The sequence below is a fragment of the Alligator mississippiensis genome, chromosome 10 (assembly GCF_030867095.1).
Source record: "Alligator mississippiensis isolate rAllMis1 chromosome 10, rAllMis1, whole genome shotgun sequence".
Classification (NCBI taxonomy): Eukaryota; Metazoa; Chordata; order Crocodylia; family Alligatoridae; genus Alligator; species Alligator mississippiensis.
In genome coordinates, this window is record NC_081833.1 from 32774697 (window position 1) to 32791723 (window position 17027).

The window sequence follows — 17027 nt, forward strand, 5'->3', positions numbered from 1 at the left end:
GCTTAACTGCCTTCAATTCTACTGATATAGTGGTCAAGAAGGGTTTTTTTTATAAGGGGGAGACAGGGGTGGGGGGAAGGGCAGGAGGTCTTAGCATTATGCAGCCCTCACAATAAATGTTTACATTATTATGAATGTAATATTAGGAAAGTAATACATTTGTAACTGTCTTTTAATACATTTTAGCAGTTGGAAATAAGAAAAATCAAATAAAATAGCTTGCTAGCTTTCCAAAGGTCACCAGTAAATGCCCTATACACCAAGGAGAGCAATGAAAGATGACATAAAAGGAATGGAGGAAGGAGTGGTCACAGGAAGAGCCTTGGAGTAAAGGATCAGTTGCTTTAATGTGATGAATATGGAGAAGAGAAGAGAACAGAATAGAATAGCAACATAATTAAAGTTATGGGGGAGGGATAAATTAAAAAAAATCCTTTACTAAGACTGGAGGAGACCAAGATGTTGGCTACAGTAGTTAAAGCAGGAAGCGGCTCAGAGTTTTGCTCACCAAGGTGTTTCATAACACCTAACAAATTAAAAAATCCCACTGCTACTTCATTATAACCACAAGTATGGTCATGGCATACTACTAATTTGCAGTCTGAAAGGATACAATGTACCCTGCAGGCAACCAGTGGTGAGGCAGGAGGGGAACAAGGATTCCGAAGCCAGCTAGTGCAAAGAAAAGATACAACAGCCACGCAATAATCTGGAAGGGGTGTGGAGGCCAGCTCCATCCATTCCTTCGGGCATGCTGAAATTGGGCCTCAGGGGTTGCTTCCTCTGCCTTCTCAGGAGCTGTCTTATTAGGAGGTTTGTTGCAGATGTTCATCTGCAGAGAGCAGGAAAAAAGAGAACATAAAGGTAAGCAGATTTTTTTCCCCTCTGAACTTCATATTCTTCGCTTTATTGTAATAGAGCCCTAGATAGGGTTATGCTCCTAAGAGGCTGGAGTCTCATTTAGATAGTTCTATGGAGACAGCATCTCCCCGTCAACCAAACAGGACTCTGGCATACTTTATGATTTTTATTTATTGTGGTTTACTACTTGGTCTACTAAAATACATTTTAAAATATCACAGTTTTCCATATATAACATCATTCTATTATAAACCACCTTTCCCTTATTTGTGATTTATTTTCTCCTAGTGCAAGAGATGACTATCCTTCCTTCACGTTCCAGTCAAGCCAAACTATTTAGCAGTGTAAAGCGTTTCCCCTTGCTCCCCACCATTTCCTTCAACTGAGTAATGGAGGTTGCCACAGTTCCATTTCTTTGGTGCTGCTGACAACAAAATGCCTCTGCAATAAAGCGAGGATTCTTTTTTGTCTGAACTAGGGTGTGTCCACACATGCAGGCACGTGTGCTTGCAGCAGCTCAAATAGGAGCGGCACAAATTTGTGCTGGAGATGTTTGCCTCAGCATACATGCCTGAATGTGCACTTTGGTGTGGGGCAAATTGTGCCACTTAGGGCAAACTGACCCTGCCCAGCTCCTCTCCAATTTTCATCCAGGGGAAGCTAGAGCCTGGGGCCAACACCTGTGCTGGCCCCAGCAGTATAAAAACCTGCCCTGGCAAGCAGTTTAGGACTACTTGTCCTCAGGAGCTTCTGAGGCCCAGCCAGTTAGTATCTAGGGACACTACCCCTTGTGCCAGCTGGACTGCTGAAGCAGTCCTAACCTGGAGTGGCTCCTGCATCCTCTGCCCACTGGAGCATTCTGGCAGTTGGGGTTGCTGTCTGGCTGTCACCTGCTGTTACCTGTGACATCATCCCCACTCTTGGACCTGTGGCCCCACGGCTGCACACTTGCCAGACCTGGACAGGAACTGCACGGCTGCCTAGGCTGTGGTATGGGCACTGCAGCAGAGCCTCCTGCACCTCTGGGCCAGCTGCCAGTGGGCCGTGGCTGCACAGTTAGCCATTGGGTGGCACCACTATCATGTCTTCTGGCACTCATGCTCTGCCATCTGGGCAGCTATCACCCAGAAGATGTGCTCCTTGCAGTGGCCCACTCTGAACTGTCAAAGCATGTCCTCTTGGCCCCAAATGGCCAAAAGATCAGCCACCTCATCTGCCCTCCAGCTGGGTCCTCAGTGCTGGCCCTAGACAGGCTTTCTGCCTGGGTCTCGCCACTTGTCTCACCAGCAGAGATCGTGGTTTTCCCTGTTTAAAAATTGCAAATTCTCTGATAAGAAACCCAAATTCTCTCATTAAAATACCCAAAATCCATGTTCTTTCACTAATAAAATGAATCACCACTCTATATGGAGAGATCAGTTGAGCAATGTTTTATTGATATATTTACAAGTTTAAAGCAATTTGGAAGCCTACCAGTGCCTCTCTCATCATAATAAAATGGATTCTAAATATCTATATACTTTGGCATTTACTTTTGGTTTTTTTGTCACAGAAAAGTCAGAGCTCCCCCTGCCCCTTTTGCTCACCAGGATGCACAGTGCTGAGCAGCACTGATATGCCAGTGCCTTGCCCCTGCCCTTGCCCCTCACTCTCAACCCACAGCCCCCCACCTCAGTCCCCTCACTCCTGACCCGCAGTCCCTGCCTGCCCCCACTAACTCCCTCCCAACCACAGCTTTGTCCCAGCACCAGGACGAGTCTAGCTGCAGCTGTCCCACCTACTGCTTTGTGGCTCTGAGCAGTGCCAGCCCTTACTGTTCTGCTCCCCAGCCCATGCTGTTCTTGGGAAACCCTCGACTGGGGATCAGGGACTAAGCTGGGCCCTTTCAGCTTCCCCCTGCACAGGCTGCTCTAGGGGGGCTCTAAACCTGGCTCTGGAGGCCTCTCCTACCCAGTACGCTCCCCCAACCCCCATCTCTCTCTCATACACCCCTGATGCCACCTCCACCCCTCCCTGCAGCCCATCACACCCACCAAGTGGTTCCTGGGACCAGGAGCACCCCCAGGCTGGGGCCACATGTCCCAGCACTGGTGTGGGCATGGGGCAGGGCTGCAGTGTGGCAGTTGCCCCTGCAGCCGCAGCTCCTGCCAACAGGTCCCATCCCATCCCATCCCATGTGGCCAGTTGGGCACTCAGGGTGTAAGACTGGGGGGGCAGGTTGGGGTTTGTTGCTGGGTATCTGGGTGAGAAGCTTGTGGGGGTGGTTTGGTGGTGTGGGGTTTGTGGGTATGGGGGGGGGGGGGGGGACTGCTCAGGGCACAGCCCCCCAGGACTGGTCAGGGCACTGCCTGTGCCACATGTCACGGGCCTGGCCCGGCTCAGCCCAGGCTGGGGCCGTATACCTTCAGGCAGCACCAGGCCACTCTGGCTGTCACCCAGGGCCCTGGCACTGCTCGCAGGGACTGTGCATTGGGCTGGGCAAGAGGCTGGCTGTGGCACAGTCCTCTGGAAGCACTGGAAACTGACCTCTTTACTTATTTAAATACACACTACAACAACACTGGTCAAGTTACAAATGGATATGGCATTACAGTAGACATTTGGGATCTCTTCTTGAGGCTGCCAGCAACTTACTGTATGAGCAGAGGCAAACCATTTCCCCTCTTAGTGTTCCAGTCTCTCACTCTGTAAGCTGATTCCTTTGTAATATGTTTTGAGAGCTCTGGATGACAAGTGCTTCAAAGTACTGCTGTTATTACATTCATTACATGCAAAAACCTACAATAAAAGAACATCAAGATGCAAAGCCAAACGCTCAAAATTTAGGAACTGCCAGAATTAAGGCTACCCAAACAACCTGAAATACACCCTTGAGTATGTGTATATTATGACTCATTTCTTTAATTTCACAACCTTGGGCTATTTTTTCCGTAATTCCTCTGAGCCCTGCAGTTCCTTCCACACTACTTCTCTCGTCTCTGTGCTCTCTGGGCACCAGCCGAGGGAGTACTGGGAACATAAAAGAGACTGTCCTACTACATCTCAGAACCTGTGGGGAGCATCAAGCACTTGGCAACCAGGAGCATTATAAAGGCCTGCTCAGCCCCATTAACTGTAGGCTGGGGCATACTCAAGGCAGACAATTTAGCTGTCAGAGTAAAAAAAAGCCTCTACTGAGCATGTATGAACCACAATACTTTCAGAGACAAGTATTTTAGTCAGATTCAAGACATTTTTATAGGAAGAGGAAAAGGCACCTCTCTAGCACCCCCTGACAAATTTCAAATCCTCATTCCATGTCCTTGCACTTAGAGCTTTTAAAGGAAGGTTTTAAGACTTTTATTTAATATGGACAAAGCAATGTTTTCCCCCCAGTCTCAGCATGGGACCGCTTAGTCTTAATTGCCTTTTTAGCCACAAAAGTTTAAAAAAAAAAAGTTCAGCTGACAGCCAGCCAAGGTTCCCTCTAAGGTGCGCATGTGTGTGGCTGCGCACAACTAAAAGTGTGGCTGTGCACAGCCTTTACAAGGCCGTGTACCAGGAGAGACTGGGGCGGGAGCCTGGCGTGGTCTCCGCCAGCTCCAGGGAAGTGCTCCACTCCCCCGCATCAGGGTCAGGGGGTGGAGCACTTCCCCAGAGCCGGCGGAGCTCACGCCAGCCCCCTACCCCAGCCTCCATCCCTGCCTTGCCTCACCTCAGGGAGAAGCCGCTGCTGATGTGGAAGAGCGGAGCACTTCCCCGGAGCCAGGGAGCCCACGCCAGGCTCCGGCTCCAGCCCCTGGTCCCTGGCTCCCAGCTCCAGCCCCTGGCCCCAGCCTCTGGCCCCCGGCTCTTGGCCCCAACCACCAGCCCCTGGCCCCCAGCTCCTGGCCCCAACCACCGGCCCCCAGCTCCAGCCCCTGGCTCCCAGCTCCAGCCACCGGACCCTGGGCCCAGCCTCCCTTTGGTAAGTGTCCCATGCCAGATCGAGGCAACACGCTCACAGACTGAGGCGGCATGCTCATGGACCAAGACAGCGTGCTCACGGACCGCTGCTCCTTAGAGGGAACACTGCAGCCAGAATGGGAAATGTCAGCCTGGTCAAACAACTTTCAAAGGGGGAGCTACTACTCAAGAGCACATATTTCATAGACATTAGGGCTGGAAGGGACCTCGGAAGATCATCAAGTCTAGCCCCCTGCCCGATGGGCAGGAAGTCAGCAGGGGCCATAGGATCCCAGCAAGATAAGCATCCAATTTACTCTTGAAGGTGTTCAATGTAGGTGCTTGAACCATCTCCGATGACAGGCTATTCCAGACCTTGGGGGCTCGGACAGTAATGAAATTCTTCCTTATGTCTAGCCTGAAATGGTCTTGCAGTAGTTTATAACCATTCGACCTCGTCATCCCTTGGGGCGCTCTGGTGAACAAACATTCCCCCAGATACTGGTGGTCACCCCTGATAAACTTATAGGTGGCCATCAGATCACCCCTGAGCCTGTGCTTTTCCAGGCTAAAGACCCCATAGCTCTCAGCCTGTCATCGGAAGGTCTGTTTTCCTGACCTCTGATCATGCGCGTGGCTCTTCTCTGGACTCTCTCAAGCTTCTCCACATCCTTTTTGAATTGTGGGGCCCAAAACTGGACGCAGTACTCCAGCTGCGGCCTCACCAAGGCCGAGTACAAGGGGAGAATGATGTCCCAGGATTTGCTTGAGCAGCATCTATGGATGCAAGCCAGCGTTTTGCTCACTTTACTAGCTGCAGCATCGCATTGCAGGCTGATGTTCATCTTGTAGTCAATAATGACCCCCAAGTCTCTTTCTTCTGTAGTACTAGTCAGCATAGCACTCCCAAGCCTATAAGCATGCTGCAGGTTTTTCCTCCCAAAGTGGAGAACCTTGCATTTTTTGGTGTTAAACACCACCAGGTTCTCGTGCGCCCATTTGCTGAGCCTGTCCAGGTCAGCCTGGATCACCCTCCTGTCTTCAGGTGTGGATGCTTTGCCCCAAAGTTTCGTGTCATCGGCGAACTTGGCCAGTCCGCTTCTGATTCCAATATCCATGTCATTAATGAAGATGCTGAACAATATGGGTCCAAGGACAGAACCTTGGGGGACCCCACTGGTCACAAGGCACCATGACGATTGACTTCCGTCAATTACCACCCTCTGGGTCCGACCACAGAGCCAATTTCCCACCCAGCGGATCGTGGTGGACCCAAGGCCATAATTGGCCAGTTTCACCAAGAGGTGATCATGGGATACCAAATCAAAGGCTTTTTTGAAGTCAAGATATATGACATCAATCTCTTCTCCCTTGTCCAGGTGATAGGTTACCTGGTCATAAAAGGAAATGAGATTGGTCAAGCAAGACCTACCTGCAACAAACCTGTGCTGGCTATCCCTCAGGACGTTGGCGTCAGCCAATCCATTAAGGATGGCCTCTTTAATAAACTTTCTAAGATCTTCCCCGGGATAGAAGTCAGGCTGATGGGCTTATAGTTTGCCGGATCCACTTTCCTCCCTTTCTTGAAGATAGGCACCACATTGGCCTTCTTCCAGTTTTCAGGCACTACACCAGAGTGCCAGGAGTTCTCAAAGATCCGTGCTAGATGCTGGGCTATGATGCTTGCCAGCTCCTTGAGTACCCTGGGGTGTAGATTGTCAGGGCTGGCTGACTTGAAGGTATCCAGCCTCTCAAGGTGTTCCTTCACGAGGTCAGCATTGATGGAGGGTAAGGGATCTCCCTCACCTGGACCTCCCTGTCCCGTAGCGGGCATGGGCATCCCACGGGACTGATGAAAGACCGACGCAAAGTACCCATTTAATAGGCTGGCTTTTTCCTGGGCGTCAGCTGTCCCATCTGGTTCAGCAGGGGTCCAATGTTGCCCTTGCTTTTCCTCCGGCTCCCCACATATCTGAAAAAGGACTTTTTATTGTCCTTGATACTAGAAGCTACTTGGAGTTCAGTTGCTGCCTTGGCTTTCCTGGTTTGCTCCCTGCAGGACCGGACCAGTGCAGAATATTCCTCCTTGGAGGTGAATCCCATCCTCCATCCTTTGTAGGCCTTTCCTTTTAGCCTCAGGAGGTCTGCTAGATTTTTGGAAAGCCAGGGGGGCTGCTGTGCCCTCTTGCTGCCTTTCCTCCGAGATGGAATAGAATTAGTTTGTGCATTGAGAATCGCTCCCTTGAGGAGCAACCACTCTTCCTGGACTCCCCTCCCCCTGGGGTCGTGGTCCCTTAGGGCCTCACTGACAAGCCACCTGAGCTTGTCAAAGTCGGCTTTCCTGAAGTCAAGGACTTCAGTGTTGCTGACTGACTTGCCAGCTTTACGGCGGATGGTGAAGGTAATCAGCTCGTAGTCGCTGTCACCTAGCTTCCCAACGATCACTAGGTCGCCGATTAGGTCATCCCCAGTAGCCAGTACCAGGTCGAGCAGCGTTTTACCTCTCGTTGGCCCGTAGACTTCTTTAGTCAGGTGGAGGTCATCCACGCACAATAGGAAGCTTTGCAACCACTCAGATTTTGCTGAGTGATCCTCCCATGAGATGTCTGGGTAACTGAAGTCACCCATTTGAAGTATTAGCCCTTACAATCTAACTAGTAGTATATCTGTGTGCTCCTGCAGCATATAAATTGCGTGCTGGGATGATATAGTTTGGCTGGGGTGATATAACTGCAGCTGGTTCTGCTTTTAGCAAGGGGCTGGACTAGATGACCTCCTGAGGTCCCTTCCAACCCTATTTTTCTATGATTCTACGTTAGGTAAATTGTTGTAACTTTAATCTCAAATGAAACAGAAGCATACGGAGTTAACAGTTATATCATAGTAGTTTGTATCAGCATTATTTGATACCATATTTACTTGAATCCAATATGAGGTTTTCCCCCTTCCATTCAACAGAGGGAAAAAGGCCCCTCATCTTAGATTTGAATACAAGTGAGTGGGGAGTGGGTAGAAGGACAGGCAGCAGCTGCAACTCTGACTCCAGTCATGAGTCTGGGTCAGTGCCAGAGTGTGAGCTGCAGCAGCTTCTGCCCCCTTCTCTGGCTGGCCTGCGCCCCTCCCACCTGCCTGCCTCCAGCTCCCATAGCCTCTACCCCATTCTTTCCCCACCACTTACTGTCAGTGGCAGCTCCAGCCTCATTCCAGCCCTCAAGCATGGAGCTCCTGGTAGCTCCAGCCCTGGCCTAGCCATGCAGCAGCAGTGGCAGCAGCTCTGACATCCTGGGCCAGAGCTGCCTCCACTGTAATAGCATTGTGTTCCATGCCCTGGGCTGGAACTGCCACTGACAGTAGGAGCTGGGGGAGGGTAGAGGCTTCTGGGGGAGCAGAGGATGCTGGAGGGAGCAGGCAACGAGAGCACAGGCACTTTGGGGTGCAGGTGTGAAGCGGGAGGTGGCAGGGAGTGCAGGCACCATAAAGGAGGCAGGTGACAGGAGGGGAAGCAAGGGGCAGGGGTTAGGCTGCTTGCTTCCCCCATGCCTGACCCACTACTACTGCTTTCCCTGTTGTAGCAGTAGGGAGGGGGACAAATTTAAGACAACTATCCAATAATCAGATTAAATATATGGAAAATTGTAATGATTTATACATTTTCCATGTATAGAATCTAATAATTGGGGAGGGGGGCAGAGGGGATTGTCTTTAATTCAAAGTCACCTTGGGTTCAGGTAAATACATGTATAATTGTTCAGTCCATCTATAACCATAAAGTTCAGCTAAGTTTTAAGAAACTGAAGAGAGGAGCTTCTAATGAAAAAATATGAGGCAACTTTATATTTAAAAAATCACAACACGTCAGAATATTTTGGACAATATGGATTCCTATTTGAAATCCTGGGGTTTATCTTATAAATCACATAAAGGTGATATATATTAGCAACACTAATATTATGTAGCACCCCATGGGACTCTTAGAAGGATCTCTTGCATCCTAAGTTGCTGACGCACCCTAATTGAAAATCACTGCTCTAAAGCAAGCTGAAGGAGCCACAGTGTGAAGAAACTGTTTTGAGAGTGGAAAGTTGGTTGTGACTGACATCTGGCCTCCTGCCACCCCTACTCATTTTTGAAATGCAGAAGACTTCCAACATTTGTTGCAAAATAAGCTTAATTAAATTATTTAGGGAAATAAAAAAAAGTGGTCAATCATTCTATGCAAATTTTACTAACACAACAAAACTTATTATACAGGAGTTCTGAAAGTCACTTGAATACATTACTGAGAAAAACAAGCTGCTTTTTACAAAGCCACCCCACCAGATTTTCTGCTGGAAAAATATTAGTACAATGGTAGTTCTTACTCAGAAAGACAAGAGCACTACTCAGAAATTAGAAGCTCACAAAACAGGACAGGGATTTCTAAAAGCTATTTCTTAGCTTCTACAGTTGATTTAACTATCTCGTTTTAGAACTTGTTTCTTCAGTTTTCACTGTAACAAAAGATTTATATTGAACACACTACCTCCAGCCAGTAATGAATACTTTGTGTTGGTGTTCCTGCACACAAATGGTGGTCACCCGCCTGGTTGGATGCTGGATGGATGCTGCAGGGGGCTGCAATTGCCAACCAATGGTCATTGTCGAACTGGTGAGGGAGCACTTAAGAGTGGCTGAATGTCTTCAAGTCAGCAGGATCAGATGGACTACACCCACGAGTACTGAGGGAATTGGCTGGAGTCACTGCGGGACCATTGGCGAAGGTATCTGAAGACTCGTGGTACTTGGGAGAGGTCACAAAAGACTGGAAAAGGGCCAGTGTGGTGCCAGTCTTTAAGAAGGGGAGGAGGGAGGATTTGGAAAACTATAGGCCAGTCAGTTTGACCTCACTACCGGGTAAAATTTTAGAAAAAATTAAGTCCATTTGTGAGAGACTGGCAGAAGGCATGATGCTAAAGGATAGCCAACATGGTTTCGTTGTGGGCAGGTCGTGTCTGACCAACCTTGTCTCCTTCTATGATCAAGTAATGAACTGCTTAGATGTGGGAGACACAGTTGATGTCATATACTTGGATTAAAAAAGGCCTTCGATATGGTCTCCCATGACGCTCTTATAAAAAAGCTGGGGGACTGTGGGCTACCAGAGTCCATGGTCAGGTGGGTTGGGAACTGGCTAAGGGGTCAAATCCAGGGAATGTTAGTGGATGGGTCTGTATCATCTTGGTGGGAAGCAGCCAATGGTATCCCACGTGGTTTGGTTCACGGCCCTGTGCTGTTCAACATCTTTACTAATGATTTAGATGAGGATATGGAAAGCATGCTGGCCAAGTCTGCAGGCGATACTAACTTATGGGGAAAAACAGTAATGCTAAGGGATAGGATGCGGATCCAAGTAGACCTGGACAAGCTGGAAAGGGGGTGGAGCAGAACTAGATACAGTGCAATAAGGATAAATGCAGAGTGCTTCATCTGGGGAGAAGTAACCAGCGACATGAATATAGGTTAGGAAGAGATATCCTGGTGAGCACAATGGCTGAATGACCTCAGAATTATGGTTGATCACAGGATGAACATGAGCCACCAGTACAACACAGTAGTCAACACAGCTAACTGGGATGCATTAGCTGATGCGCTGCAAGCAGGGCTAAGGAAATGATACTTCCTCTCTACTTGGTGCTGGTGAGACCCTAGCTGGAATACTGTGTCCAGTTTTGGACACTATACTTCAAAAAAGACATGAAGAATCTTGAAAGGGTCCAGAGAAGGGCCACAAGAATGATTAAGGGCCTGGACCACAAACCTTATGAGGAAAAACTAAGGGATCTGGGACTGTTCAGCCTTGGGAAGTGAAGACTGAGACAGAACCTGGTGGCAGTGTATAAGTATGTAAGGGGTGAATAATGGGAGCTGGGGGAAAAAAATTGTTCACTAGGGCACAAGAGAAGGACAAGGAACAAGGACCATAAACTGTTAAAGGATGGTTTCAGGTTGGATGCAAGAAAGAACTTCTTTATGATAAGGGTGACCAGAATCTCGAATAGACTTCCCAAGTAGGTAATGCAGTCCCCAACCTTGGAAGTCTTCAAGAGGAGACTGGACAGACACCTTGTTGGGATCATTTGATCTCAGCAGTATTCCTACCCAGTGCAGGGGGGTTGGACTTGATGATCTTTCAAGGTCCTTTCCAGCCCTTAATTTCTATATTATTTTTAATCCCCGTTCACAAATTCAGGATAGGGCATTATCAGTCCAGCCCAGTGTTCCAGGATATTAAAACAACCCCAAAGTCTCTAAGGGATTAACATTGCCCACAACTCAGTCCAGGAGGGCAGCAATTAAAAAGCAGTTAACCATAAAGATGGCTGCAAAGCTACTTTCCCTACTCATTGAATGAATCACTTTTAGGATTTGCAGAGATCTCTCTGTAGCACCTCAACTGACCACTGAAGAAAATGAAATATTGGAGCTGGATGAAGCTATAATCCATTGGAACTTTTTTTTGGTGTGTAATCCTAATCCAAGATCTATTGCTCGTGATTGTAGCATACTATAAACTAGGGGTGGGCAAAATGTGGCCCACGGGTTGGATGCAGCCCACCAGGCCATTCTATCCAGCCCAGAGGGCCCCTAAAAATTTAGAAAATTAATATTTATCTGCCCCTGGCTGCCTATCATGTGGCCCTAAATGGCTTGCCAAAACTCAGTAAGCGGCCCTCTGCCCAAAATAATAGCCCACCCCTGCTTTAACCCTTTTGGGAACTGTTTCAACCTGTAATGTTAGTAGAACAGAGCACAAAAAATAGGCAGAAGAACAGAGGGTGGAATAAACTTTGCCTTCTAGGTAAGGCCTGCAGTTTCTGTAGAATTTTAATTTTAAAATTAACTTCTAGATCTTACAGTTGTTCAGAAAACTTGCTAGATGTCAATGCTGCTACTGAGAAAAGATGATAAATGATGGATTTCACTACAGCTACTGGGGAACCCTGTTGGCAAAGGTAAACTGTATACAAATCTTGCCAGATTCTTGGAACCGGGGGCAAAAACTCAAAGGCAATTTATTGACCCTTGCACAATTCCTAGAAAGCTTCAATTTCCAACTCTGATCTATAGCTGTCAGCTATACACAACTCCCAAGGGGTTGGATTCTAAATTTCAAGCCTTCTAAATAACAGAAGCTGAAGCAAATCCTGACACATGCAAAATCCTTCCTTTAAATTCATTAGCATTGCTTCAGTCTTCCATGAGCTATAAACTGCAGCTCATTTTTATCCATATCCCAACCTACTCTCTGAAAGTTTTCTTAACATTTCAGCCAATGCCAGCAAGGTTTTGTTATTTGGCAGTTTGGATAAATTTTCCTAAGCATGAAGTAGGCTTTGCCTCCAGTTTCACACAAACTATAAGTCTTTAAAAAATGGTTTTGGTATTTGCTATCTGGCAGTGCTTTAGCATCTTTCCAATCAAATCCTCAAAAGTTAGCTCACAAAAAAATGTTATGAGGAGTTACTGCCTCCTTTGAACATTATTTAAGGTAAAGACTTCAAAGAATTATGTACGTTTAAAAATACCTTTTTTTAAACTATGACTCATGTCAAAATGTTTCAATTTATCTGAACAATTTCACCTCTGAATAAAACTAAAGGACTCTTGAAAAAAGGATTAAATACAGGAAAGAGTTAAAATTCCAAACTTCCACACAAGAAAAAGACATTTACCCCACTAGCATGTATACATGGACAAGCAGCAAATTCAGATTCTGAAGATTCTATCCAGAGTAAACCCATGATTCAACTCATGAAGTTGCTCAGCCAAAAAAAGAAAAAGAAAAAAAAAGAATATAATTGTTTCCCCAGACACCTACTTTAATGCATGTCTGGATTTAACTATCAAAGAAGAATATTAGTCTCTAAATTAAACAAACAGCACACACTGCTCCCATCTAGCATCTTCAATAGCATTCAGCCTCCAGCATTTTTCTTGTCTCAGCACCTTCTCTTTCAAGCAAGGAAGTGCAGCAAGGCAGCAAATAAGCCCCAATAAGGCATCCAGAAGAAGCCACCTTTCAGCACAGCACTGCATTTTCTCCATGTACAGGTTTTGTATATGCGAATTTGCTCTTATGCAATGACCCTTTTTACACACAAAATTTCTTATATATGAGGTAAATCTGCAGGGGAAGGGGTGGGGGGAGGGGCGCAGTGTAGCATAGTGTAGCATAGTGGCTGCAGCAGGGAGCAAAGTGAAAGGAACTGTCAGCGGGTGCGGGGTGCAGGACAGGGGACGCACAGCTCTTGCAGCTACACACACCCCAGGAAGGCAGAGGGCTGGGCCTGTGCCATGCTCTTCCTGGGGAGGGGTGTGCCCCCGGATCCGTGCACAGGATGAGGGCAGGCTGCCACTGCTGGCTGGGGCCAGTGGCAGCACCAGGCAGTTCCTGGCGGGGGTTTGGGCTGTGCTGTGCTCGGGGCATGTGGCAGCGGTGCTGGGAGGGAGGCTGCAGCCGCCCCAAAATTCACCATAGCCCCAACTTCCTCTTCTAGTGCCACCACCACCCGTCCAGAGCGCAGTGTGGCCCAAACCCCCTCCGGAAACAGTCTGGTGCTGCCACCAGCCCCAGCCACCAGTGGCAGCCTGCCCTCATCCCATGCACAGGTCCGGGGGCGCACGCCCCCCGGAAAGAACCTGGTGCAGTCTCCCAGCCCACAGCCCTCCTGGGGTGAGCATAACAGCAAGAGCCACGCCCCCCCCACACCCCCAACCTGTGCCCCGCACCCATTGATAGTTCCCTTTGCTTTGCTCCCTGCTGCAGCCCCAGGAGCAGCTGACGCCACCTGCCTGCAGCCACTGGGCTGCACTGCGCCCCTCCCCCCACCCCCCCACCCCTTCTCTAGCCTTAGCCCCACTCTCTCCCTCACTGCCATGGGAACATATCCCTATTTGTTAGCTTATAAACTGGGTTCCCTTTATGCAAATTCGAGTTATGCAGTTTTCCAGTACCGCATGTACCACATAAAGCAAGGGAAACCTGTACATTATCAAGATTTCAACAAAAGTGAGTTTGTCACAAGCCCTGCTTAGGTTTTTCTTATAACAATTTCAATGAGATATTGAAAGGATGTTGCAACTTAAAACAGCAAGAGCTTATCTTGCTAACCAGCAAAATAATTTAGTGTATCCCAGGAGAGATACATGGTAGCCTTAACAAACATGGAGGAAAAGCAGATTTAACTTGAATTGATGATTTTTATTACTCATCAATGCCTGCCTAAAGGCAGGTCCTTGAATGGCTTCTTTTAAGTAACTGAAATTAAACATTTTACTTGGTTGGGTTACAGTGACTTATTCTGGCCTGTTCACTATCCTTAAATGAAATGTATTCTCCTGCTGTTGAGTTACCAAGGATGCACTGAACTAGGACTTGCTACTAGTTTTCAAAATAAGATACTTTGTGAAAAGCTCTGCCAGAGAGGAAAACTAGAACTATTCTTTAATGTTTGTGGAGGGGTCACTCTTCTCTCTCCTCTAATAATAAAATTAATAATAATATAATTAATAATTAGGTGTCCTCTATATCATGGCAAAGAACCTCTTGTGACTTAAACAGTGGGAAATTTTAGCCCTGAAAAGGCATTAAGAAAAATAATGATAAAGATCTGGCTTGCTATTCCTCATTTCTTAAGTAAAAATATTCCAAAATTACCTAGCACTTACTAACTTGAACCACCCCTTCTTGATATTCTGATTGAAATATTAGTACTATGGAACTGTAATAGACATACACTGAATGAATGAATGACTACCTGGCTAGGTGACGGTTAAAAAGTACTTGTTAGTGGGAAGTCAATATCTAATGCTGGTGTTTATAGCAGTTAACTCCACAGATCTGTATTTGGCCTAAGACTGTTCAATGTTTTTCAACTGATCTAGAAACCTGTCAAATCATTAAAAGACATGAGCCTGGGCTGAGCAGTAAGCAAGGAGTGATCCAGATTCCTTGGGAAGCAGGGGCCCATTCAAACAAAGTGTTACTAGGCACGTCTACATGAGATGCTTCACTGAGCATTAGACTAATCCAATGCACAATAAACCATTGCCACCTACATGTGCGCAAGACTTACTGGACAATAAAGTAGGCTAATGTGCACATCTCTAGTACCAAAGAAATATTAGTACTAGATTAACCACATATTAGCTACTGCATAGTAGCACACATGTAGACACTGACTGGGAGCAATTTGCTCCCAGTCAGCCTAGACAGCAGGGGGCCAGACGGCACAAGGGGAGGTACCCACGACTCTCCTGTGGAGTTCAGAATCGTAGCCCAGCTCCACAGTGCTGGCTTGGAGTGATGCTCTGTGGCCGAGCAGCAGCAATGCCCTGAGCTCCCTCCTCACTTTTGTTTGCTGGGGGGACGGGGAGCTCTCTGTTCCTGGTCTCAGTGCTGCCTAGTTCGTAGCTCCCCCAAAGAGCCAGGAGCTGGGCAGTACCAGGATGGGGCAGCTCTCTGTCCCCACAGTGCCAGGCCAGGGACAGTCCCCATCCCCTCAGTTCTGCTCTTGCCATGCAGTGTATGCCCAAGTTGGCTCCCGCTCCTCACCTGAGTGGGAGCCTGTGGGGAGCTGCAAGCATAGCAGCACTGGGACCAGGGACAGAGATTTCCCATCTCCTCAGCAAGCAAAGCAAAGGGAGAATTCAGAGTGCTGCTGCTTGGTCACGGGGCATCGCCCCAAGCCAGTGCCTCAGAGCCAGGCTGGGAGCTGTCCCCTGCTCCAGGACAGCTCACTCTTTCTCTCCAGAGTCCAGGCCCGACTCCTGTGCCCACTGCCAGTGCAGGGCTGGCGCCAAGCCTGGAGCTCCCCCCGGACGCTGCAGGGGGCAGAGCAGGGCGGCAGGGCAGAAGCCGCCCGAGGCTCAAATGCTCTCGTTGGAAGCAAATTTGCTTCTGACACCAGCGCATGTGTACACGTGTTCCCGAGCACAATTTACCATGCCTTATTTTAATGTTCAGTCACCTTAAGGTGCATTAATGGCACAAGAAGACACACCCACAGTGCAGCCAAGTGCAAAGCGTCAAGAGAGGAGCCGGACATACTGGCCGCAACATGACCACCGACTCGGATCCGCCGCCGCAGGTCGCTGGTAAGATGCTCATTGGGATGCGTCTCACGTACTTCGCGGGCGCTGCCGTGGGCGAAGCGGCCCCGGCCCCGGCCCCGGCCCCGGCCCCGGCCCGGCAGCTTTTCTGGCCTGGGCCTGCGAGACCGCCCAAGCTCGTGCCGGGACAGCGGCGCCAGGAGAAAAGGCTCCGCCGTCCAGGGCTCCGCGGCGGGAAGCGGCGACGCGGAAGGAGCAGCGGCCGCCTCGTAACCCCCGAGCCCACAGGACCCGCGGAGCGGCCCGGCCCAGGCGCCGGAGCCTGGAGTCCAAAAGCAGCGGCGGCGCCGGGCCCCGCCGCTCCTGGCGACCGAGGGGCAGCCGGGCCGCCGAGCCCCCCCGGCCGCTTCTCACCTTCTCCCCTCAGCGGCGGCTCCGCGCGGCCCCGCTCCTGCCTCATGCCGGGCGGCGGCGGCGGCGCCGAGGCCGGGCCGGGCCGGGCCGGCAGCTGCAGGCGCCCGCGCTGCGTCAGGCCGCGGGGCCCGTCTCCATGGCGACGGCGCAGGCCCCGGGCGCGCGGGGGGCGTCGGGAGCGACCGGCCCCGCCCCCAGCGGGCCCGGCCCCGCCCCCGCCGTGACCCGCCCGCAGCGCGGCGCCAGGCCAGTCTCGGGCGGGGCGGGGCGGGGCGGGGCGTGGTGGGTGTCGGTTTCTGCTGCCCTGGGGGGAGCGGTCTTGGCCGCGCTTCTCCCCTGGACCCGGGCCGGAGCCGCGCGGCTGTTGCCCGCCTGAGGGGCCCGGCCCGGCCCGGCCCTGGAGCTCCGTGACCGCCGCACCGTGCTCAGTCACCCGCGGAAGCAGCGAGATGCGGGTTCGCTCGCTGCGCGGTGGGATGCTGCAGCCCAGGCCCTATGGGTGGGAAGGTGGAGGGGGCATCTCAGGCCATGGCCTTGGCAGGCAGCCTCGGTTAAGAAGGATCTACAGCGTTGTTCGCTCGGACCTTTCTCAAGGTGCTACAGGTACACCTTGGCCGCAATGGCAGGAGACGTGTTAAGCTGGAGAGCATACCCAGCTGATTCTAGAAAGTGAGCCATGTCCCCTGCACTGCTGCAAAAGACAAACTCCCCAGGGCCTTGCCAGGGCATAGGTGGAG

At 49.8% G+C, this 17027-nt stretch overlaps 1 protein-coding gene across 4 annotated transcripts in view; it reads right to left on the reverse strand.

Annotated features, from left to right (window-relative positions):
- Positions 1-16396, reverse strand: part of ZDHHC1 (zinc finger DHHC-type containing 1) — a 47391-nt gene extending 30995 nt beyond the window's left edge. For 2 of the 4 annotated variants that reach the window (XM_019490980.1, XM_019490979.1), the window contains exons 1-2: positions 15795-15887; positions 614-832 (exon numbers count right to left, since the gene is read on the reverse strand). In XM_019490980.1, the coding sequence (XP_019346525.1) occupies positions 614-832; positions 15795-15872 (297 nt within the window). In that variant the 5' untranslated portion in view covers positions 15873-15887. Of the gene's footprint in view, positions 1-613; positions 833-15794; positions 15888-16290 lie in introns of those variants that run through there. The other 2 variants (XM_014595364.3, XM_014595366.3) reach the window with 2 other exon arrangements.
- Between the last annotated feature and the right edge of the window lie 631 nt (positions 16397-17027).